This window comes from Globicephala melas, chromosome 13 (assembly GCF_963455315.2).
Source record: "Globicephala melas chromosome 13, mGloMel1.2, whole genome shotgun sequence".
NCBI lineage: Eukaryota > Metazoa > Chordata > Mammalia > Artiodactyla > Delphinidae > Globicephala > Globicephala melas.
The window spans coordinates 66631815-66657415 of NC_083326.1; the positions used below are offsets into that span (position 1 = coordinate 66631815).

The following is a 25601-nucleotide window of genomic DNA, read 5'->3' on the forward strand; positions in this document are numbered from 1 at the left end:
GTTGGTGAAATAAGAGAAAGGGCCTGCGTGAGGTAGCTCTGAGGTTTTTCCAGCTCCCCAAACTCTCAGCGCGGAGATGTGACTTGCCCAAGGTTGGAGTGAATCAGGGCAGAGGCACTCCCAGTCGGCAGGTCACCCCATTTCCCCACAATGATTGGGAGAAGTGAGAGGTGTCACAGCAAACAAGAAAATCAGTTTCTCCACCTTTGTGTTCTGATTGTGGGGTGAAGTGCCACATGGACAGATGGATAAGTGAGTGGATGGGTGGATGGGTATGTGGATAGATGGATGGGGTGGATACGTAAGAACTTTGGGATCACTCTTAGCTGCAACTGCCTCCCCTGCTCCCTGACTAACTGCCCCTATAATTCTAGCTGCCTAGCCCCTTGATAGGCTGCTCCACATCCACCTGCTGGGATCTGAAGCCACTGCCCCTGCCTGACAGCCTGGAGCTGGGACGTGCCATGAGGGGAACGAGTCCTCACCCAAGAATTCCTCCCTGTCATGTCACTGACCACATGGCCAAGAGTGGTAGCCTAGGAGGAAAGTCAGGGCCCAGGGCCATGAATGGGCATCCCTCACAGAGCAGTTCCTGCAGCCGACAATGGCTGAAACTGAGGGCGGTGCTTGCAATGAAGCCGAGCATCACTGGGGCAGCCGGGTGGCGTGGAAAGAGTACGCCTTATGCATCTCACACCCTGGTTCAAACCTAGCGACTCCAAGTAAGTTCCTTAGCCTCTCTGTGCCTCGGGTTCCTCACCTTAAAAGTGGGCGTGATACCTGAAGAGTACAGTTGTGAGGACTGAATGAGGTAGGATATAAAATGCCTTGCGTGTAACAGGTGCTCGGTAAACAGAAGTTCCCTCCCTTTGTTCCAGGTCATGGAGAACTCTGGAGAAGGAACTAGGTCCACTGTGCACCTAGCAAGATTTTTAAACTGGGAAGGCTTTTCAAGTACCCTAAAGGAGTGACGTGCATGTGGTGAAAGGGGAGGAGGGAAGGAAATGTGTCTTCAGCAAGAATTAAAGGTACACCCAAAACACTCAATCCCATTAAAAGAACATCATTCATCTGCCCCCTGCCATCAGCACGGTTCTTCAGACACAAAGGGTATTCCACAAAGGTTTCCTGAGGACAAAACTGAAAACATCTTTACATAGCTAATGGGCAATGGTCAGGACTCCTGTGTTCTGTTCTTCCACTTCCTGGGTGGGCATGTGCCTCATCCACAGCTAACGCAGCCTAACTCTCCCTAACAGTCTGTCCATCCCAGAATGGGTGACAAGTTCCCCTTAGCTACCCGGTAGAAGGGGGACCTGGAGTTTAGTCCAGCTCTCTGTGAAACACCTAACCTCAGGTAGCTGACAACACAGCTGAGGCTCCACATCACCGTCTGTGAACTCATGCTCCCGAGGGCTCAGGGTCCCTAGCCTCCACTTCCAACTAGAGTGATAGAGATTGGGAGCTTATCACATGGCACTTAGGAGATGGTCTTTGGATGAGACAGGCTTCGGGTGGGCTTTGTCACTTACTAGCTGCCCAATCTTAGGTGGGATTCTTGCTCTCTGAGCCTCAGTTTCTCATCTATAAAACGGGGCTAAGAAAATTACTTACTTTGTTGTTGGGAGGAATCAATGACTCATGTCTGAAAAGAGCTGAGCCTTGTGCCTGGAATATGAGTGCTCAATAAATGTGAATATGTCAGTGGTTTTACTGGAATGGGCTTCCAGGTGAGACTTCATTTGAACTAAGAGTTCTGTTTGTGTGTGTGTGTGTGTGTGTGTGTGTGTGTGTGTGTGTGTGTGTCCTCTGGACTAAAGAATCCCTAAGGCCCTCCTTAGCTTCAGGATTCTATTTCTCAAATAATATCTTCCCATCCAACACTCCTCCATTCTTCCTTCACTGATTTTCCTTCCCTTTTATTTTTTTTTTCTCTCAACAATTAGGCGGCTTCTCCAGAATTTCATCACTTCTTGTTTCTTACTTAAATACAACATCCTCTGGTTTTTTCATGCAAAAGTGGGAAGACTAAGTCCACACAGTCTGAGATGAGTTAGTGGCTTATAAAGTGACTTATTAGGTTGACATGCCAACTCCCCCACCTGCCCCACTCCCAGGGGTCCCCCAGTCCGTTGGGCCACAGCATGAGGATGCAAAGACCCTCTGCCAAGGCCAGCCGTCTAGGGAAGAAGGGTGCATGTGGCCAGAGGCTAGACTGGGGTGAGTCTCAGAGAGGCTGCATTAGGGAAGATCTAGTAGGTGGAGAATTCCTGGGGACATTCTGGAGAAAAGAGGGGCTGGGGCTGCTCTGTGGACCTTCTGAAGACACCAGGATCCCCAAAGCCTTCCTTTCCCCTTCTCTAGGTACAGTGCCAAGGGAAAAGACTGTTGTTGAAATGAAACGAATACACAAAATATAAGAAACACATCAAAATGCTAGCAATGGTTGATCTAATAGAAGAATTTTTGTTTTGGGCAAATGTGGTCATATTGCTTGTATAATAAAATTTAAATATTTAAAGTCAATTATTCTAATCAGTTTGTGTTTAGCCAAGAAAACAGACAAAAACCTAGAAAAAGACTATTTGGGCTCCCACTGAAAAGTATCATGTTTTCAAAAGAAGACCATTAAAAGAGAAAATAGGGGACTTCCCTGGCGGTCCAGTGGTTAAGAATCTGGCACTTCCAGTGCAGGGGGGTGTGGGTTTGATCCCTGGTTGGGGAACTAATAAGATCCCACATGCCAAGCAGTGGGCCAAAAAAAAAAAAGGGAAAATAAAAGCATCATTGACATCCGGTTCCCCACACCTGGATGAGGATGAGGACGAATGAAGAGGGCTTCTGAAAGCCACCAAGAGGACTGAGGTCCTTACCTAGCAACTGTGGTGATGCAGTATGACCACTCCACGGCAGTCGGGAAACCTAGTTCTCTAGTTCTCTGCCACTGACTTGCTGCATGACCTTAGGCAAGTCAGGTCACCTCTCTGGGCCTCAGTTTCCTCATCTGTAAAGTGAGAGGACTTGGTTAACTTTAAAAAATATGTACCAGGCCCTTACTCTGTGCACTGTGCTGAAGCTGTAATTAAACAAAGGAATGAACATTTATTCAAAAAACATAGAGTAACTACTCAATGTTACTGGGCATTGTGGTTGCAGAGATGAACGAGTCAGCATCCTAGCCATCGAGACATTCACAATGTGGTCAGGGAGACAGGGAGCAACAAGAAATGGCCAACTGCATGCTCAGTGCAGACAGATGTGTTGGCACAGGAAGGAGCAGCCTTTTCTGGTGGGGCTGGGTGGGGGAAATGGCACGGAAGAGGCCTGAACTAAATCTTGGGGGATCCTTGGCCCCCACTGTCAAAGACTGTACAGTCTAATCAAGGGCTGGGACAAATATCCAACATCTACCATGGAAGGCAGAGTGAAGCCACCACAGATAAGCCAAGTTCAGAGTGGAGGGGAACCCACGTGGCTTGGGCAGGGTGGGGGAGGGGCAGGCAGGAGGCAGAAGACGGTCAGAGAAGCTTGTGGGGTGGGGGGGATGGCATTGAGATAAGGCTTGAAGGATGCAGAGCTTCCTGAGAGCCCTGAGGGGCTGAAGAGGCATTCTAGATGAGGAGCCTGAGCAAGTAAAGGCATGTCGTGGGCTGTTGGGGCATAGCTGGGACAGCAGGCAGGCCAGGAAGTGGGGACTGACAAGGCTGGAACCTAACTGCAGGCATCGTGATGAGAGCCACTGAGAATGACAGGCCCCGGGCCAGGCGCTCCACATCCTCATGCCAGTTCTTGGAGGTAGGTTCCCGCACTACTTCCCCACTCTTTAGGATAAGGAAACAGAGGCTCAGAGAGGTTACAAAGTCACACAGCTGATGGATGGCAGAAATAGCCCTTAACCCAGGTCTGCCTGATGCCCCACCCTGACTCCTTACCACTGGAATGCCAGGCAGTGGCATTACCGAGCCCTTCCCATCCAAGGTACCACTGTCCCAGTGCACCTGGCCTGGCATTGTACCAGACATGTGGGTACCAAAAGTCATACCTTAACCTTGGAAGCTGGTTCGATTCAGCCGTTTCCACTTGGGCAGCTACAGGACTATCAGAATCACCTTCACCAGAAAAGAGGGGATGGGACAGGGCAAGAAATATTAGAATTGCTGAGGGGTTTTGTGCTCCACTGTCCACTAGTCTCATTTATTGTTGTTCTACAGTGGTATAGACTGGCTCCCTTCCAGCTCTTCTCCCGTCAGCCTAGTGTCGTCATGGCCCCAGGGCAGATCGCTCTGCCTTGACTAGGGTGGTTGGTCTTTCTTGTTAGGCTCCTTGTACACTCGGATGCTATCCAGGTACTGCCGGACGTTCATGGATTCCCGTCGCCAGTGCCCCAGCTTTCTGAGCTGGTCTGTCATGAATTTTTTTTTCAGGTGGTCATACAAGTGGCCTATCTTGTTCTTGGTCTTCTCTGAGGCTCTTGTCTTACAAAAAACAGAGGTGAGTTTAGGATGAAGAAGCTACTTCACAGTAAGAGAGGCATCTGTGCTCCTGATATGAGGGTGGAAAAGGAGCCAGCTGGACCCAATATTTCATCAATAACTTGGCTCACAGGGAGCCTCTGTTTCCCTATTTTAAAGTGAGGGCATTGAGCTAGGTAACTCCTATGGTACCTTCTGACAGTCTGCAGCCTCAGAGCCTGATTTTGACCTAAAATCTCTATTTGAAGAGTGGTGAGAAAGAGAGAGGAGGGGAGGAGGAGAAAGGGTGCATCTTGTAAACCCCCTTCCTTAACTCCTATCACCCAGTCCCTATTACTCACTTGGTGCCCCCCACATATTGTTGGTGACACCCCCTATGTCACACTGAACTCTAATTATTTATTCTATTCTACCATTTCTATCCTGTCCCCAAGAAGACTGCTAGCTTTGGGAAGGCATATCCTTTGTCTTATTCATTTACTTATTCCAATGAGTTAGCTGTGGAGAGGATACTATGAAAAATCAGCTGCAGGTCTTCACAGCAACTACAACATTAGTCAGGAAGGTGGGACACATGCCCAGATATTTCTAAGCAAGGCACAGAGTGATAGCACTTTTACTATGGATCAGGGTCTCTTGACCTTGGTACTACTGACATGGGGCCAGGTAATTCTTTGTGGCAGGGGGCTGGCCTGTGCATTGTAAGATATTTAGCAGCATTAGCATCCCTGGCCTCCACCTACTAAATGCCAGTAGCACCATCCCACTCTCACTTGTGCTACCAAAAAGGCCTCCAGACAGCGCCAGAGTCCCTGAGGAGCAAAGCCGTCCTGGTTGAGAACTGTGGCCATAGATAAAGGGATACCGGCCATCATCCACTGTTCTCAGAGCGTTGCTCAGAGGATTCCCAAGACACTAGATCTTAGCTGCCCTCCTGGAGGCCCTGAGAAGCCAGTGGCTAGCCAAAGCTGGGAGCGCTTTGCGGGGGAGAGAGAAAGACTGCCATGCTGCCACTCAAGCCTCTCAAATCTACTGAGTTCCTACAAGCTGGGCCTGCAGCAAGTCACTGGGTCTACAGAGAAGACAGTCCTTGTCCTTAGGGAGAACATCCTGCACCATGGTCAGTCAGACCTGGGTTTGCAAGTCCACGATACCCCTTAGTGAAGTTACTCCATCTCTGAGCCTCGGTTTGCTGAACTATTAAATGGGGTAATAATACATAATGGACATTGTGTACCCAAAACATGTAAGGGTTCAATACGGCTTCAAAAGGAGACCTTCTGGATGGCTGGAGGATGGCACATATAAAGCCAACTCAAGAGAGTTTCCAGTTATATCTCACAGATCCTCACCCCACTTACCAGAGGTGCAATATCTCCAAACCCACTGGTTATAGGGGTTGGCCCCCAACCCATCCTGGGCCAGTCAGAGTAGCCTACACTACCTGACCACAGTTAACTGGGGCATGGATGGGCCCGTGACCCAACTTGAGCCAACTGGAGTCCTTCTCCAGGATTTGTCTAACTTGACCAACAATGGAAGCACTCCATTTCCTTTCTGGGCTACAGGCCAGGGTTTCCTGTGGCCATGCTCCCCAGGGACAGCCAGCCTGATAACGATGCCAACATGCAGAAAGAAGCAGAAGGGGAGTTGATAGGGAGAGTGGAAGACACATCCAATGGCATTGGAGCCCCTGACATCACTCATCCCAAACATTGGTGACCCAGCCCTATCTACCCTTGATTATGTAAACTCATCATTCTCTATTTTGCTTGAACGAGTTCAAGTTCAGTTTGTGTCACCTGCAACTGAGAGGATCCCAATAGATCCTGTTTTACAAATGAGAAAAGAGTCCTGGAGGAAAAGTGACTCCCCAAGTTCACACAAAGCTGGCCTGCCCATGTCCAAGTCCACCCTATTTCCACTACACCACGCCACTGGAAATTTAGCAGAGGGAGAAACACCCAGGCCTCCAGTCTTCTTTTGGTCTCTGTGACCCTTAAGAGGATCTGACACTATCTCTTACATCTTTCCCACTGTTTTCAATGTCAGAATCCCATGCGCCATCCAGATTTGGTCCTGGAACATGGAGGGAGGTTCAACAGAGTCAAGAAGGGGACAGCGGTTCAACTCTGGGCTGCCTGCTCCGCTGGAAGAAACGAGTACATTCTCAGAGTCCATCATGTTCACTAGCCTCTTCCTAGTGCCCAAAACAGTGCCTGTCCCAAGCAGGCCCCAAAGATGTATTTAATGAATTAATCAGGGTCTGTGGGATGATGCTGCTGCGGTTCCCCTCTTCTTCCGAGGGCTTCTGGGTAAGCAGGTCAAACCCTTCTTGTCCATAAACAAAAAGTAGAAGAGCCTCAGTTCTCATGTGGAAAGTGGGGGATAATCCCTGAAGGAAAAAAATGACCAAATGCTGTCAATGCCACTTCAAGCTCTAAGAGCCAAGACTTCTTTTTATGGGAGATAGTAGGAATCCATTCAGGGAGTCCCTAAACAGAAAGCTAATGTACTTTGAGGAAAAAAAATGCCACCAGAGCCAAGAGACATGGAGTCCTCCTTGGTTCCCTCAGCTCAGGAACAGCTGTGACACCTTGGGCAAATCAGTAACCCTGAGTCTCAACTGCCTCCTCTGTAAAACGGGCTTGTATTAGAGTACTTCGATGGCTTCCTATCACCTCTAAGATCTGTGATCTCCCCACAAGGTTTTGGGGAGAGTGAAATGAACATGGATCAAGCCACTAACACCCTCTAATGCAAAAGCTTGTGACAACTTTACCTCCATCTCATAGATTCGTTGTGCACTGAGGTTGTCACGAATAATCACCCGAGAAAAGCGGCTCTTGGGCAAAAATTTTTTCACTGCTGCTTCACTGGAATTCATTAAGCTGGAGAGGGAGGACAAGGTGGTACAGGCTTGATGGCTAGGCCAGGGCTAGGACAGGACCTGATCTGATGGGATCCTGGGGTAGTGGCTGAGGCTTCCCCAAGTTTCTTGGGAGAGGCACCACCCTGTCATAGTTGTCAGAGGAGCAAGGGAGTAGGCCTAGGTTTCTTCTTGTAGGAAATGTGCGGTAAATGGGTGTTTCTTGGATGCTGAGAGGGAAAACCATCCTGAGAAGGATGCAGAAAGGTCAAAGTAATCCACAAGAGAAGTGTCAACAGGGATTCAGAACTGTTCACAGGAGCAGTCATCTTAAGAAAACACAGTTTGAAATGGGAGGCGAGGATCTTAGATGAAAGAAGCAAAGTCAGAGGGATGAATCTGAGGGGGGTTGAGGTGGGGGGGCACTGCTCAAGCCTAGGTATAAGGGGGATCTGGGTGGCGGAGGTCAGAGGAAACAGGAAAAAAGAGAATAAAGTGTTTGGACAGAGGTTAGGTTGGTTGATGGGGGAATTCTAAGGGAAAAAGGTTTGGGAAAAGTCTGGAAAAGTGAAGGAAGTTTGGGGTGGACAAGGACTTGAGGAGACTCTGGAGGGTGAGAGGTATGGGATGGGGTGTGATGGAATGGAGCCAGGTGCTCCAGGCCAAACTAGAGATAACAATTTGGTCAAAATGAGGAATTGGTCAAAAATGGATAATACCAGGCCTTGAGTTTTCACTTTTTGATAATTTGGTGACACTGTGAAGTGGTTTTGCAACTACATATCTTTTCCCACTTAAAAATAATTATTCATAATATTTTCTTTCTAAAATTTGGAAACTACCTATATATACAATAGGGAAGCAAATGAATAAATTGTGGTTAGGTCATACAATAAAATATTATGCAGTTGTGAATAAAACAGACATCCAAAGTGTATTGGGTGGGGGAAAAAAGATTACAAAATAGTAAACTGTTTTGTGACATATATCCCCCCAAGCCCCCGCAAAAAAAATGTGTAAGCATGTTGCAGTACATATATATGAATAGATCTGGAACAATATACACCAACATGGTAATAGTGATTGTCTCTAGCCATTCATTTTGCTTGCCTGATTTTTCTATGATAAGTGTATATTATTTTGATAGGACAATTTTTAAGGATAAAACATTTCGAAGGATTAAAATTTTTCCTAATTCATTTTCAGCCAGTTTGGAACTGTGGTTTTATGAATGTTTTTACATTTACAAACTAGTAGAAACAAACACCCCTTATCTCCCATTTACGTTTTTTCTGAAAGCAAAGACATGAGGTGTTGGAAAAGGTTAGTTTAGAGATCAAGATGCTCACAAAAGTCTCCCAAATTCCGTTAGAAAAACAAACAAAAAAGACCTAAAATACTTAAAGACATATGAAACAGTCTTCACCCACTCAGTGGTGCACCAAATTTACCATTAATTCCTGGGAAGGGGGGAAAAGGCAGTTTTATGGAAATATTCCCTTTCAAGTAATAAATAATGATCATTTTGAACCAAATTGCTTTCCAAAGCAAGGTCTCTGTGGGAGCCTGGAGGATGCTGTGAGGGGGCTGTGAAATGGAGGAGGGGAGGAGAAACTGGGGTCTGTGGGGATTGGGGCCCGGCTGAGGGAACTGGGGGCTTTCCCTGGGCCACTGCGGAAAGTAGCGGCTGAGGAGGGGAGTGTCAGGCCTGAGGGGACCTGCGCCTCATCAGGCTCTAAGGAAGTTCAAGGCTCGGCCCAGAGGGCGCTAGGGACCCTCGGGATACACGACGTCAAACCTGGGACACTAGAAAGCCGGGTCCGCGGCGATTCGGAGGATATGTGGGTTGGAGGTGGGAATTCCAGACTCCCTTGGAGTCTGGACTGAGGGCGTTCGGGCTCCACGGCGGGCGAGGCGCTGGGCTGGGAAATTCAGACTCTCCTGGGGTCTAAGAAAGGGCTGGGCTCTGAGGGGCCCGAGGCTCTGAAGAGCCAGGGCCAAGGTCCCCGCGGCCGGCTTAGGGAGCAGGGGTCTGAGGGAGTTCGGCTCCCCCCGGGGGCCCGGGCTCTGACGAACGCTCTGGGCCCCCGGGCCGCACCTGAAGAGCACCGGCGACTGAGCGGTCCGCGGCCGCAGGAAGCAGATCTGTCGGGGCGGCTGCCGAGCCTTCCGGCTCTGCCGGAAGAAGGCCGAGGCCGGACTGGTGCCAGAACTGGTGGTCGCCTGGGGGGCTACCGCACAAGCAATGGGCGAGCCTAGGTTCCATGTGACGGAGGGCCTGGGCTGCTGGCTAACTGCAGGATTCTCTCCTTCCACCTTAGAGAGCGACTCGGGAACGGGAGCCCGGTCGATAACCAAGATCTGTGAGGGGCGTAGACGCGGAGGGAACCTCTGTGCAGACGCGAGGCGCTGAACACCGCGCGTTGCCCGGGAGACGCGAGAGGAAGGCGGGACCGGGGTGGGGGGGTGGGGGCGGGCCTTGTGGGCAAAGCCCCGAAGGCTGCGGACGCGGCAGGATTGTCCCTCGGCGGCTGCCGTGGTGCGGCCCGGAGCGTTGCCATGGAAACTGGCTGGGGACATGCTGCCGGTTGCAGCGCGCAGAGCAGACCCTACTTCTTGACTGGGACTGCTGTAGTCCCCGCGTGATCGCAGGGCGGGTAACCGGGTGAATCTGGGCGGGGCAGCTCCGGGACGGGGAGACGAGGCCTGGGTTTCTGCGGAGACCCAGCACGGCCCATTCCTCCCCGCGACGAGGGACCACTGCTATGGAAACTGGAGCACCGGACCGGCGGGGATTGTGGCTCCTGGGTCGTGACCGGTCTTCTCTCACCTGGGGACCCTCGCCCAAGGTTGTTTCCTGAACTAACCTGCCCTCCCGCCCTCGAGAGAGAGGTAAGACACCGAGGTCTTGACACTGAGCGGGCGAAGAAGCCCATTCCAACGCCAACTCCCCAGGAAACCTACCTGACTCACCCCTGGAAGCGGCCCCTTTCTCCCGTCAACCCTTGGACTTTGTTCCACGTTTATAACCCAGTATTAACGAAAACTCCGCGGTTTTTACCCACTTTTCCCACACATAATGAGACCAGAAAGACCGGCTTTTGAACCTTGCTTTGTGACCCTAGACAGGTCCTTTTCCCCACTCCGCCTCACCTTCCCCGTGTGTAAAATGGAGATATTAACTCCAGACACCGGCTCGTTATGCTGTTTTGGACATCGAACCAAAGGCTTTGTACGCTATAAAATGGTGAAACTGAGATGCTGCCGAGTCGCTCTTTCTCCCTCTCCCTCTCCCTCACGCTAAACGTTCTTCAGATCTTTGTGACATTTCTTCAGGCGATCTTCGCAACTCCGTAGCCCCAGCCTGAAATAAATACCATTATTCTTCATTCCCATAATGCCCTGCATTTTAACTTCCCTAACAACAGCAACAGTAGTTATCATTTGTAGATAAATGTGCCAGGCCCTATTGTTAAACACTTTACCCAGGCTACCTCATTTAATCCTCAGAAGATTCTTATAAGGTAGGTACTGTTATCCCTATTCTCCAACTCTGTTGCACCCATAATTGCCTATTTAATGTCTGTCTCTCCCACTAGACTTTGAGCTCTGAGGGGGGGGGCATGGCTGACTTGTACATTTCAGTATCCCCAGCACCTACTACAGTGCCTGATAAATATTTCTTGACTAGTATGAAAATGACTTTCCTCTCATTACTACTCTCACCTTGCAGAGCAGTATCTCCTCTGCACAGTTTTTGTCCCTGTGATGAACAACAGTCTCCCCTATTCCTGTTGCCCACTAGGTACTAGTTTTGGGGGCCCTCAGTCCACTTCTCTCTGGGTTTTCAGATGATGAGGATCTGGAACATTCCTTAGCATTTAGGCTTCCAACTGGGTGAAGTTGGGGGTGGGTCTTTTCCCCTACCCTCACAAGACTTCTAGAACAAACCAACCCCATCTGCCCTACCTGGGGTGAGCCTATTGCATTGGACTCTGGGGTACTGGCAGGTAGGATATGTCGATGCAGCCTTTGGCCTTCCTCTCCAGCAGCCTAAGAACCACCCTCACCTCCACCCAGCTCCTCCCCAAAGTTCTAGAGAAACATGGCCAGAGACCTCATCTTTTCCAGAAAACCTCTCAGGAGGCAGAGTTGTGGTTGTTGGAGTCATTTCTTCACTCAGCAAATATTTTTAAGTACCTACTTGTGGGGACACGCAACTGGGCACTGGTGATATAGTAGGCGTGAAGATAGATACAGTGATGTCTCAAGAGAACTCACAGACAGATCATGGCAAAAGCACTTCTTCAGGAAATGTTAGGAAGCAGGGCACATAGGGCCTGCCTGGAGCTGGGACTTGATCAAATATGGGGGAGGGGTGTCGTTCTGGAAGGTTTCCCTGAGGAAGTGACCCTTGGCTACGATCCCAATGCTCAACAGTCCTCTGCTGAATGGAACAGATTAGGACCTGACAGGCTTGTAAGGAAAGGGGGTTCTAGGATGAGAGCAGGAAAGGCCCTGGGCCAGAGAGGACCACCCTCCATATGGAACTGTAAGTGGCTCAGCCCAGCCAAGGCCCTTCAGAACGCGGGAAAGGTTAACAGGAGGCTGAAGAGATGGGCAGGAGCTGGGCCACAAATGGCCTTGACAGCCAAGCTTAGGGGCTCCATCTCATCGTGACAGTGGGCAGCCACTGAATTATGTTAAGTGGGGGGGGACAGAACTTTGGCTCCTCATTTGTCCCTTCTCCCTCCTTGCAGTTTTCTACGGACACAGACTAGCAGGAAGATGCAGCATCTATGTCTCACTGGCCGCTGACCCACCAGCCCGATGACAGCATCTCCGTGTGCCTTCCCGGTTCAGTTCCGGCAGCCCTCGGTCAGCGGCCTCTCACAGATCACCAGCAGCCTGTATATCAGCAACGGGGTAGCAGCCAACAACAAGCTCTTGCTCTCCAGCAACCACATCACCACAGTCATCAACGTCTCAGTGGAGGTGGTGAACACCTTATATGAGGACATCCACTACGTGCAGGTGCCTGTGGCTGACACACCCATGTCGCGTCTCTGTGACTTCTTCGACCCCATTGCAGACCACATTCACAGCGTGGAGGTGAAGCAGGGCCGCACCCTGTTGCACTGTGCCGCCGGCGTGAGCCGCTCGGCCGCCCTCTGCCTTGCCTATCTCATGAAATACCACGCCATGTCTCTGCTGGATGCCCACACATGGACCAAGTCATGCCGGCCCATCATCCGGCCCAACAATGGCTTTTGGGAGCAGCTCATCCACTATGAGTTCCAGCTGTTTGGCAAGAACACTGTGCACATGGTCAGCTCCCCCATGGGAGTGATCCCCGACATCTATGAGAAGGAGGTCCGTCTGATGATTCCACTGTGAGCCATTCCACCAGCCCCTGCCCCAGGGTCAGAGGTACAGATCTGCCATTGATCCTACACCAAGATCTGTACTTAAAACATTCTACTTTCACTGATACAGAAAAACCAGATGATGCCTTTTTTAAGGGCAAGTAAAAAGGAAGGGTACTGCAGCTCTTAATCTTATAATTCATAACTTTAAAGATTCAGCTTATTAAATGTAAGATGGTGAAGATAAGTTTCCTACCCTGTGAGTGACAGCTCATGGCTGCTGACCAGAGGGAAGAGTGAACCAAATGGACCAGCACCCTGCGCATATGGCAAGTTTGGTATTCTGCAGCCCTCCCCACGACCAACCAACCCAGGAATGGGTCTGCCACAATCCCGCCTCATTCTTTTGAACACGAAGCCGGCCTTAAGCATCATGGCACCTCCCATGCTTCTCACAGTAAGTGCCAATCTACTGGATGAGTAGCCTTCAAGTGGTACTCCAGGAGCCCTGGGGGCCCCAAGCCAACCCTGCTTCCACCTTCAACCCTGGTCTTCTAGATTGGACTTACGCATAAGATAGTTTTCAAAGGAAGCATTCCATTGTATAAAATTTCTTTAAAAACATTTCTTTTTGAGTGCTGTTGTACGTGGCAAGATCCCCTACCAGCCTTTGATGAAAGGTGGTATTAGTCTCCATCTCGGGGCACGTGTGGAGAGCAGGCCTGACATCAGGCTCAGAGGTTTCTCTCACAGGCCTCAGCTCAGAAGGCTGGAGCTGTGGACCGGAACCCAGCCTTGTCACCTCCTGCCTGTGTGATGTGGGGCCTCTTGGAGCCTCAGTTTCCTCGTCCAGGCGATGACAGCCCTTTCCTCACAAGGTTGTCGTGAAGATTCAGTGCTTCCTTAGCACGGTGCCTGGCACATGGTAGGTGCTTGGTGCTTGGTGTAACTGGCAGCTCTCATCACGAATGATACTCTGGCCCTGCTGCCCCGGGTCAGCAAGTCGTCTTCACAACAGCAGCTCCCCGCCTGCGCACAGCCCTTTATTGCTTAGAAAGTGCTCTTCCAAGAAGTCATCCTGTGTGGGAGAAAAATGGTTTCGGTCCTTTCAGACCCTGCCTTTAAGGAGGCCTAGACCTCGAAGCCTTTTCAGACTTCCCATTGGATTAAGCACAATGTTTAATCCATGTGCAATCTGGGACTCCTAGAACAAGGAGCACACTTCCAGCTTCCCCCAAAGGGCCTTGTTTAGATTGCTGATCATTAGAGCCAGTGCCCTGGTCTGGCTGACCGCTGGGGTCCAGTGGGGTATGTGCCAAAGGGATAAATGAGTGGGCCCTACCAGTAGGCCCTGAAATCCAGGATTGTTCAAACCCCCGAGGTGTGTGTGGATCTGGGTCAAGAGCAGCTATTCTAATCTAGAGATTTTCAGACAAACAGTACATGGGCCAGTCAAGAGCACAACTGCTCGTGGGTCAGAGCCCACTGGAGGCCAAATGCTCCTTTTCTCCAAACCTGCCCCACCCTCACTTCCACAAAGGGCCTGCCCAGGGGTGTAATTTTAGGGTCAGGGGAGAAGGAAAATCGCTACTCAAGACTGATCTCATTTTACAGATGAATAAACAGAACCACAAACACCAGGGCTGGTATGGCAGAGCCCCCCCCAAAGCAGAAGAAACCCATCAGGAAGAAACCCAGGTGGAAAATTTCTTTGAAAACATTTTTAAAGAGAAATTTATTTGAATATCTTTTTTTTCAGTTTTTAAAAATTTTTAATTAACATACCATAAAATTAACTTTCTCCTGTGTAAAGTTCTCTGTGTTTTAACACATTCGTGTAACTACCTCCACAATCAGGACACAGGGCAGTTCCATCAACCAAAGAATTCCCTTACGCTGCCCCTTGGCAGTCACACCTTTGCCCCACACCAACCTCTGGCAAACACCTATCTCTTCTCCATTCCCTATAGATTTGCCTTTTCCACATTGCCACATACATAGAATCATAGAGGATGTCACATCTAGAGACTGGCTACTTTCTGTCTGTCTTTGAGATTCACACACGTTGCTTTTTATGGCTAAGTGGTATTCCATTGTTGGATGCGCTACAGTTTGTTTTACCTTCACCCGTTGAAGGATATCTGGGTTGTTTCCAGTTTTGGGCGATTTTGAATAAAACTGCTACAAATATTTGTGTATAGGTTTTTATGTGAACATAAGTTTATGAGTGGGATTGCTCAGTCGTATGGTAAAGGTTATGTTTAACTTTTAGAAACTACCAGATTTCCAGAGTGGCAATACCATTTTGCCTTCCACTATGAGAGATCCAATTTCTCGCCAGTATTTGGAACTGCCAATATTTTTTATTTCAGCCATTCTGATAGGTGTGTGGTATTAGCTTATTGCAGTTTTAATTTGCATTTCTGTAATGATGTTAAGCATCTTTTTTTTTTTTTTTTTTTTTTTTTTTTTGCGGTACGCGGCCCTCTCACTGTTGTGGCCTCTCCCGTTGCGGAGCACAGGCTCCGGACGCGCAGGCTCAGCGGCCATGGCTCACGGGCCCAGCCGCTCCGCGACATGTGGGATCTTCCCGGACCGGGGCACGAACCCGTGTCCCCTGCATCAGCAGGTGGACTCTCAACCACTGCGCCACCAGGGAAGCCCTAAGCATCTTTTTGTGTGTTTAATTGCCTTCCACATTCCCTCTTTGGTGAAGTGTCTATTCAACTTTTTTACCCGTTTTTAAATTGAGTTGTTTTCTCACTATTGAATATTGAGAATTCTTTGTATATTCTGGATACAAGTCCTTTATTAGATATGGATTTGTAAATATTTTTCCCCAGTCTAGCTTGTCTTTTCATTTCTCTTAAAAGTGTATTTTTCAGAGCAAAAGTTTTAAATTTTGATGAAGTGCTACTTACCAGTTTTTCCTTTTATGGATTGTTGTTTTGGTGTCACGTCTGAGAACACTTTGCCTAACCTAATATCACAAAGATTTTCTCTAATGTTTGAGAGTTTAAAATTTTCACTTATTTCCATGATCCTTTTGTATAAGGTGTGAGGTTTAGTTTGAGGTTCATATTTTTTCATGTGGATGTCTAATGGTTTCAACTCCATTTGTTGAAGGCTGTCCTTTGTGCATTGAGCTGCCTTTGCATACTCTTCATTCTGTTTGATACGTGTCTGTCTCTTTACCGATACCACACTATCTTGATTACTGTAGCTTTTATAGTAAGTCTTACCTTATATCTAATCTTAGAAGGTGTTCAGTCTTTTACCATTAACTATGATGTTAGCTATAGGCCTTTTTGTAGTTGCCCTTTATTAGGTTAAGGAAGAGTTGGAAAGTATTCTCTCTTCTATTTTCTGGAAGAGATATGTGAATTGGTGTTATTTCTTCTTTGAATGTTTGCTGGACTTCAGCAGTGAAACTATTTGGGCCTGGAGATTTCTTTTTCAGAAGGATTTAACAAAGAATTCAATTCCATTCATAGTTAAAGGATTAATCAAATTATCTATTTCATCTTTGGTGAGTTTTGGTAGTTTGTGATTTTCGAGGAATAGGTCCATTTCATCTAATTGTCAAATTTATGCATGTGGAATTGTTTATAGTATTCCCTTAATATCCTTATTAACTTCAGGGTCTATAGGACATCACATTTCCATTCTCCACACTGATTATTTGTCTTCTCTATTTCTTTGTTAGTCTGGCTAGAGGTTTATCAATTTAAAAAATCTTTTTAAAGAATTACCTACCTTGTGTCTTTAATTTTCTCTATTGTTCTTCCCTTTTCTATTTCATTGATTTCTGCTCTTTATTATTTCCATAGTTCTGCTTGCTTTGAGTTTATTTTGCTCTTTTTTCTAATTTCCTAAGGTGGAAACTTAGATTATTGATTTGAGACCTGCATCCCACAAATTTTTATATACTGCATTTTCATTTTTGTCCATTTCAAAACATTTTCTAATTTCCCTTGTAATGTCCTCCTTAATCCATGTATTATTTAGAAATGTGTAGTTTAACTTCTAAGTATTTGGAAATTTTACAACCATCTCTCTGTTATTGGTTTCTAGTTTAATTCCATCAAGGTCAGAGAACATACGTTATATGATTTCATTTCTTCTAAATTTGTTAATGTTTACTTAATGACGTAGGATATGGTCTGTCTTGGTGAATGTTTCATATGCACTTGGGGGAAAAAAGGTTATTTTGGATAGAGTGTTCAATAAATGTCAATTAGGACCAGTTGATTGATGGTGGTTTCAATTCTTTTACACTCTTCCTGGTTTTCTTTTTCCTTGTTCTATTGATTACTAAGAGAGGAATGTTGAAGTATCCAACGAAAATTGTGGATTTGTGTACATCTCCTTTCAATTCTATTATTTTTGTTTCATGTATTTTGAAGCTTTGTTTTTAGGTGCATACATACCTAGGATTGTTATGTCTTCATGGTGAATTGACCCTTTTATCAATATGCACTGTCTCTTTATCCTTCTTAATTTTTTGAAGTCTATTTTGTCTGCCATTAATATAACCACTCCAGCTTTGTTTTAAGTAGTGTTTGCGTGATACATCTTTTTATATCCATTTTTTTTGTTTGTTTTTTTGGGTTTTTTTGCGGTACGCGGGCCTCTCACCGTTGTGGCCTCTCCCGTTGCCGAGCACAGGCTCCGGACGCGCAGGCTCAGCGGCCATGGCTCACGGGTCCAGCCGCTCCGCGGCATGTGGGATCCTCCCGGACCAGGACACGAACCCGTGTCCCCTGCATCGGCAGGCGGTCTCTCAACCACTGCGCCACCAGGGAAGCCCTATCCATTTGTTTTTAACCTAAAGTGTGTTTCCTGTAGACAGCATGTAGTTGGGTCTTTTTTAATACATCCAATTTGTCTCTTAATTGGTATGTTTATGCCCAAAATATTGATATTTGGATTGGATTTAAGTCTACCATTTTATTGTTTTCTATTGGTCCTTTCTGTTTTTCATTCCTTTATTTCCCTTTTCCTGCCTTCTTTTGAATTATTAATATTTTTAAGTATTCCACTTTAGTTCTGTATAGTTTTTGTTAGAGGTTGCACTAGAGATTATAATATACATATAACTTTTCATAATCCACTTAAATTAATATCTTACTACTTCTCACTGCTATTCATATTGGGAAATGTATTAGTTTTCTCTTGCTGCTATGACAAATTACCACAAACTTAGTGGCTTAAAACAGCACCTATTTGTTACTTCACAATTTCTATAGGTCAGAAGTCTGGCTGGGCTTGACTGAGTCTTCTGCTTAGGGTCTCACAAGGCCAAAATCAAGGCATTTCCTAAGGCTGAAATCATGTGTGTTTTTTACTGGAGGCTCTGGGGAAGATTCTGCTTCCAAGCTTATTGAGATCGTTGACTGAATTCAGTTCCTTGTAGTTGAAAAAGACCTCACTTCCTTACTAACTATCAGCTGGGGTCTGCTCTGTTCTGCCCACATTCCTTTTAATGCTTTCCATGTGGCCCCTCCAAAAAAAGTGGGTTGAGTCCCTCTCAAGCTTTGAATACCTCGGACTTTTCCTTCTGCTGCACCTCCGAATCCAGCCAGAGAAAAATCTCTGCTTTTAAGGATTCATGTGATTAGACTAGGCCCACCCAATAATCTAGATAGTCCGGATTTTAAAGTCCATAACCTCAGTTACATCTGCAAACTCTCTTTTATCATGTAAAGTAACGGTCACATGTTCCAGGGAACAGGGCATTTGGCAGAGGTGGACGTTCTGCTCACTACAGATAATTTCTACGGATCTGACTCCAAGTTCGCTGAATTTCCTCTGCCATTCTGCTACTAAGGCCATCCAATATATTTTCAAATTTTGATTAATGTATTTTCTTAGTTTAAAATTTTTAATTTGGTTATTTTCTATATCTTCTATTTCTCTGTTGAGACTTTCTATCTTTTCATTTCTAAGGTCTTTTTCTGATAAGTCCAACATTTGGGTCATCTCAGTGTTTAGACTTTCTTGGTTCTTTGTATGCAGAGTAATTTTGGATTGTATCCTGGGCATTTTGAATATTATATTGTGAGACTCTAGGTCTTGGTTAAATCCTATGGAAAATGTTGAGTCTTTGTTTTAGGAGGCATTTGATCCATTTAGGATCAGCTCTGGTCCGCCTCCTGTGGTCTGTTAAAAACAAGACAACAGGCCCCAAATGGAGTCACTTATGCTAAGCCCCACATCACCAAACTGAGACTTAACTAGTTTCAGCTAACCCAGAAATGGAATATTAAACCAGTCAAACAGGAATCACCTGATCAGCACTAGTTAGGTAATCTGCCTGATAGACCCCTGCCATCCCCTAAAGGAAAGTAACCTTGCAATAACCAATGCTATTTTCTGCCTAGAATAACTTCCTTGTTTCTGCTCCCTTTTGCCTATAAAAGTCTTTCACTTTGTACAGCTCCTCAGAGCTCTTTATGTTTGCTAGATTGGATACTTCTCAATTCATGAATCACTGAATAAAGCCAATAAGATTTTTTAAATTTACGCAGTTGAATTTTGTTTTTTTTAACAGGGCCATAGTTCAATTATCAGTTTTCAAAACTTTTGCAACGTAAGTCAAATCTGCCCTAAGCTTGTGCCACCCAGGTCCCAGTCTGAAATCTGGGTGGTCTGCATAGTAGTTTCATTCTCAAAGTCATTGGAGTAATGTTTAGGGTCAGATCCATACACGTGAGCCTATGGGATCCATTTCTCAAGCTTCCTCCTCTCCACAGTTTCTCCCACACATCCCAGTTTTCAAGACCACCCTTTCCCTGGTCCTCCAGCTAGAAATCAGGGCTTTTAGTCTCCCTGCTCTCCTGCATACATTCTGTGACCGGTTCTGCTTTAGGACCAGGTGACAGGACGAACAGAGAGAAAAAAGCAAGGGGATTCCTCCCCAGCACACACACCTTTCAAGCCACAGTTCTTTTGGTCAGACAAAAGGATTCCCCTCCGAGTTTTAGGTGCTTTCCCAGCTTCCACTGCTACTGCTACTTCTGCTGCCCAGTTTCAACTTCAGTATGAGGCTTGCCCGGGGACAGGACTATATGAGGAAAAAACACAAAAAAAGAGATTTCCCTCACTCTTTCTGTCCTGAAGAGGCCTTCCTTCCTACTCCTTAGACCAGAAAGACAGGGCTGCTCTTGGAATTCTTTCTTTCCATGTCCACTGCACAGTTCCAGGAGTCACACTGCCTCTGAGACCAGGCCAGCAGATACAGGAGCAAAAAGCAAAACGGAGACTCGCCACCAGATTGTTTATACTCCAAGTTCTGGTTCCCTTTCCCAGTCCACATGCTACCATTTCTTTTTCAGAGTCCTCAGAGAGCTGCTTCCTGCATTCTGCCCAGGGTTTTTATTTGCATTCAGTGGGAAGGACAGACTATGTTTACTCTATCTTAGTCAGAACTGGCACCCTATGAAATGTATTTTTAAAACTACATACTCATTTGTGGAAAAAGGAAAATAAATACGGTCCATCTACAATACTATCCTCAAGCAGTAACCAAGTCAACACTTAGGTATTGTGGTATATTTCCTTCTTTCTATGCATTTTTTTTTTGTTCATAGTTGAGAAAATATAATTTTGGATCCTCCTTTTTAAATTATTCTTTCAATATTCAGATTTGGATATGGCAGGACCAGCATTTCACATCCCAAGTGGAAGAAGTTGAGGTTGAGACCTCTTGAGAGGGTCCAAGTCCTTTTTTGCAAACAGTCTACTCTGTTCCTCTGGATTCAGGGTAGAGAGGCTGGATCTTAGTTCCCTGACCAGGGATCAAACCTGTGCCCCCCTGCAGTGGAAGCGCAGAGTCCTGACCATTGGAATTCCTGTCATGTTGGAGTTTTAACGCAATCCTGTAAGAGGGGAGAATGAAATGTCCCTCACGGCCCAACAGCCTGGCTTGGAGCAGAGATTCCAAGCCTCTGATTTCATGAACTTTTAACTTTCCTACTTCAAAAGTACAGAATCACTTTCTTTCTTTATGATGAATTAAAGTCAATTAAATTTGGTGTGAGACGTTTCTGTGAAGTTCATAATACCCTGCCAGATAAACGGTGGCCCTGAGGATTTTCCTGAACAACCTCTGTTGAGGTGGTGATCTCATTACAAATCTAGGGACAGGTAGCTCTTGACCCTGAAGCACACAGCCCTGCTTACCTACTGGGATGCTAAGTCCAGATGCACTAAGAATCCATCAACCACCTCTGGACTGCGGACTTATGTCACACAGGAAGGAGCTCGGGATGAGAGTCGAGAGGTGAGGATTCTCATCCTGCTTTGTGACTTCAGGCAGACCCTGGAATTTTTCTGGAATTCTGCCTGTAAAATGGGAGTCACCATGCCATCTGGGGTGGCCATAGAACGTGTCCCACGGGCCTCCGATTACAGGATGCAATACTGAACAAGGGCCCCGCCGTGACACTCTGAAATCCATCGCCATGTTTATACTGAGACTAGACTTCCCTCAGGCTCCTTCTAGCCAATTTCCCAGTATAGCAGGGATACCAAGGCAGGCCCAGTCCTGGGAGACATGGACTCTTCTGATTGGCTTCCTTGCTGTCAGCTGTGTGGTCAAGAACGTTTCCCGCCAAACTTCCTTCCCTCTCTCCTCCACTTGCATCACAGTCTGATGGGCTCTCCTAGCCTTCCTAGCCCCCTTTCCATTTTCTCTCACAAATGTTTGCCCTCATAAAATCCTTGCACTTTTAATTCCATCTTGGTGCTTGCTTCTCAGAGGACCTGGACTAATACACCATCCTACTCCCCCTCTCACAGGTGCCAAGAGACACGCAAAAGCAGAAAGCTTTAAACACACATAAAAGCCTCTTACCACAGATCTTTCTAGACTTCCCTTGGCAAAATATCTATAATGCCTTTCCCCTGAAGAAAAAAATGTTTTGCTGACTGAGCTGGGGAATATCCGGCAGACACCCCCTCTGAACCTGGGCTGGACCCCGCACACCCCTATAACCTCACACTCTGGCTCTGTTCCTCACAACAGAGTGGGGAGCAAGGAACAGCAGAATCCCAAGAATTAGGAGATGAAGACCTCGCCCTGCTGCTCCCTCTTTGTGCAAGATCGCTGCTATGGTCCGCACATTGGTGTCTTCCTAAAATTCATATGTTGAGACCTAATGTCCAAGGTGATAGTATTGGGAGGTGGGGCCTTTGGGAGGTAATTAGGTGATGAGGTCATGAGAGTGGAGCCCTCAAGAATAGGATTAATGCCCTTATAAATGAAGCCCTTATAAATGAAGCCTGTGACCCAGAAGAGGGCCCTCACCCGACCATGCCTGCACCCTGATCTCAGACTTCCAGCCTCCAGAACTGTGAGCAATAAATTTCCATTGTTTATAAGCCACCCAGTCTATGGCATTTTGTTATAGCAGCCCAGTGCACTAAGGCCATCTCTTTGGGCTTTAGTTTTCTATGTGTATAAGGGTTGAACAAGATCTGTGGTTTTCACCTGGGAAACTTGGCAGAGGTGTGCGGGGTTCCTGGTTCATCTAGGGCAACTCTGCTTTGGCTTATTTGATATCGGGCTCCAGCATAAGAAGCATGGACAAGGGTTCTTCCACCAAAGAAAGTTTAAACATATAAAGAGAAGTGCTCAGCTCAGGCAGCAGGTACTGCTGAGCCAGAATCTACCCACTGGGATGCTGGCAGTGTTTGGAGAGGGAGAGAGGGGGCACATGAGGGTTGTGGCAGTCAGGAGGGGGCAGAAGGAGGCCTAGGTACTGGAAGGCTCCATCAGGCACAGGGAGCAGGGGTGGCCTCATATAGCTGGAGAGGTCACGGGGAGTGGGCTTGGAAACATCAGAGAACCAGAGCTTTACCTACCAGACCCAGGAGCCCAGGCCTTCTCCTTGTCTGCAGTGGGGACCAGAGGAAGAAGCCTCCAGCCGTCACAGAGACAAGCATTTGCTGAGTGCCTGCTGCGGGCCAGGATTGTATAGTACTGTGTCAGGAAGGATTCAGAAGTGTAGCTGAAGAGATCCAGCCTGGAGCAGGAAGCTCCCAGACTCATTCCGCACGGCCCCAGGCTGTGTCCTCACTCACTCACTCAACAAGCTGATGTGGTAGCCAGCCTCAGAGGTGACCTCAATGATCTCAACTGACCTCCATGATCCCCTCCTCCTGGTGCATGCCCTTATGTAGTCAAGGTGGGAGGGCCCACATTGAATAGGGTTGACTTGTAACCAATAGGACATCAGAGAAATGACAATAATTTGAATTAATAAATGAAGATATTAGAGAAATGAGTGTGACTTTTGAAATTGGATCAAAAAGGACATTGTGGCTTCTTGCTCTCTTGAATCACTCACTCTGGTGGAAACCAACTACCATGCCATGAGTACACTCAAGGAGCCCTGTGGAAGGGCCCACATGGCAAAGGAACTGAGGTCTCCTGCCAACAGCCATGTGAATGACTCATCTTAGAAGTGGACCTGCCAGCCACAGTCAAGCCTTTATATGACTGCAGCCCTGCTGTCATTTGATTGCAACCTCATGAGAGACCCTAAGTCAGAACTATTCCACTCAACCACTCTCAAATGCCTGATCCACAGAAACTGAGATAATTTATATTCATTGCTCTAAGCCATAATGTTTGGGGATAACTTGTTACCCCAAATCAGTACAAGTGATGCTACTCTGCACCACGCCCAAGACACGGGCCCCACTGTCATCTGCTCAATGGACCACAATAGTTCTTCCCTTGTCTCCCTGCCTCCTGTCCCAAGCCCCTTCAATTTCTCCTCCACGTAGGATCCAGACCAAACTGAAGGGCCATTATCAAAAAACATTTGTTGTTCCATCACAGTCCTTGCCTGCTCAAAACCTTCCATGGCTGTCCACTGTATTTTGTGTTATTTCTCAGAAGTATTTACAACTGAGCAGGAACAGTGTGATGGTGGAGTCCCTGGCATCCCTGAGCTGATTTGGGAGCAAGAGTCCCTGTTTACCCTGGCCCCCTGGAATGACAATTCAAGGCCCCCCTGGGGAGGGTGGGAGGGGCCCCCTGGCAGCTGGGGCTGAGACAAGGCAGAAGCTTTGTTCTGAATCCACAATGGCAGGATGCCCAGCACAGACCCAGCTTCCTCCAAGGCAGGGTGAGGGGGTGGGAGCTGGGGCAAGAGCATGCCCTGGGGCCCTCGATGTGCAAGGGAAGCCTGGGGGTGGGGGCAGCAAGAGAAGTCTTGGGAGAGGAACTGGGAGGCGTTTGTAGTGAGCCAGTCTGCTAACATGGCTCGAGGACCTGTTAGGTTTGTGAAATAAAATTCATATCTAATGGCAAGACAGGATAAACCTAAACATATAAAATTCTTCTCTGCCTTTTGGCCTCCTCTCTCCCCACACTGTGCATTGTGTATCTGCATTTATGCATCGACCAAACCTCCCGCATCGGCAGGAATACCTGGTCAACCATAAAGAGCAACATTCTTCCAGCATCCAGGCAACTCCTTAAAAGATAACACCCCTTCCTAATCTTGTAAGGGGTCACATGACCCACCACGATGATGCTTAGATCTGGATTATGTAAACTGTCAATAATATGTCATTTGATGTACAGCCCTCTGTCTTAAAAAAACCTTACATAACTGTGCCTGGTCTGCTAATGGGCGGAACGGTTCTCAGAGCTTTCTGAGATGCTCATCCTGGGTTATCACCCTAAAATTGGCTCTAATAAAATTTCCATTTCTCTCTTAGATCGACTGGTTAATTTTTCATCCACAAGTTTAAGGCACTGTCACTAAGCACTGGGCATGTATGTTAGCTCCTGCCGCCTCCCAGAGCCAGATGGGTGAGGCTCTGCCGCTGCCCCCACTTAACACGCAGAGCCACAGGAGGGGAAGACTCCCGCCCAAAGTCACACAGCTCAGACACACCAGGGCTGGGGTTTGAACCCAGGTCCAACCCCTGCTCTTGACTGGTATTCTCTCCCGCCTACTCCATCCACACCAGGCTCTGTGCTGGTGCTGGGAAGACAGCGGTGAGCAGGCAGTTCTGAGAGTGGGATGTGCTCAGGGCCCTGCCTGGAGAGGTGCAGGGAGCTTATGTGAGCTTTGTGGCTTTCAACCCAGCCTGGCATGGGGCAGGGGAGGGGTGAGGGTAGGGAAGAGACATCCCCCCCGCCCCCAAAGGAAGGTGACATCTGTTATCCAGAGATCGCTTCCCAGCAGGGACTGGGCACAAGGAGGGAGGCTGAGGAGGTGAAGTGTCTCGCACGAGGAAACAGAACAAGTAAGAAGCAGAGTCCAGAGGGCCGTCAATGGGAATCACCTGATAAGCCCTTCCCTGTGAGTATCCCTGTGAAGCCGGCAGAGACCAGACAGGTCAGATAGGTGAGAAAGGGGGCCAGGACACAAACCCAGGCTTTCTGACTGCCAGGCCAGTGCTCACTGTGCCCACTGCTGGCAGGGGTGGTAGGGAGGGCTTTAACTCTGACCCTGAGGGAATCACCTCAATGCTGGGTGGCCCCAGGTCAAGCACAGCTCCAATTCCCCCCACTCTGCCCCCACAACCGCCAGGGGCTGGCTCTGATCTGACGGGAGGCTCACTCTAAAGCCAAGCATTCCCTAGGGCCCGGGAGCCAGGGCCAGGGCGCTGCAGGAGGCTCCTACTATGGCAGGGGGCTCCTTGAATGGGGAAGGGTCCTGAGGACCAAGGAGGCCCTACCCACCTGAAGCCATTCATCCTCTGTCCTGTCTGGCCAAGCCTCAGTGCGGAGCCCGGAGGTATCCAGGCTGCACCGGGACGGGACTGGGCCGGTAGCATCTCTGAGTCACAGGGAGGGTGGGTGGTGAGTGACTCAGCCTAGGACCACTTGCCCTCCGCAAGACGGGCCTGGGCTGAGGCCAGAGCCAG

At 47.7% G+C, this 25601-nt stretch overlaps 3 protein-coding genes across 4 annotated transcripts in view; 1 reads left to right on the forward strand and 2 right to left on the reverse strand.

The window, feature by feature from the left end:
• SLC35E4 (solute carrier family 35 member E4) overlaps positions 1–25601 on the reverse strand; it is a 151630-nt gene that overhangs the window by 117945 nt on the left and 8084 nt on the right. Inside the window, exons 3-4 of one of the 2 annotated variants that reach the window (XR_009566504.1) lie at positions 19640–19773; positions 13372–13785 (exon numbers count right to left, since the gene is read on the reverse strand). The gene's annotated coding sequence lies outside the window, so the exon portion shown is untranslated. Of the gene's footprint in view, positions 1–11529; positions 13786–19639; positions 19774–25601 lie in introns of those variants that run through there. The other variant, XR_011377966.1, reaches the window with a different exon arrangement.
• On the reverse strand, positions 4222–9921 carry C13H5orf52 (chromosome 13 C5orf52 homolog). The gene is made up of 3 exons (XM_030859847.2): positions 9440–9921; positions 7250–7363; positions 4222–4470 (listed from the first exon to the last, which is right to left on the reverse strand). The coding sequence occupies exons 1-3, from the start codon at positions 9919–9921 to the stop codon at positions 4293–4295; spliced, it is 774 nt and encodes a 257-aa protein (XP_030715707.1). The 3' UTR covers positions 4222–4292.
• DUSP18 (dual specificity phosphatase 18) lies at positions 9921–15162 on the forward strand. Its single transcript, XM_030860813.2, has 2 exons — positions 9921–10233; positions 12102–15162. Exon 2 carries the CDS (start codon positions 12172–12174, stop codon positions 12736–12738), a length of 567 nt encoding a protein of 188 aa, XP_030716673.1. The 5' UTR covers positions 9921–10233; positions 12102–12171; the 3' UTR covers positions 12739–15162.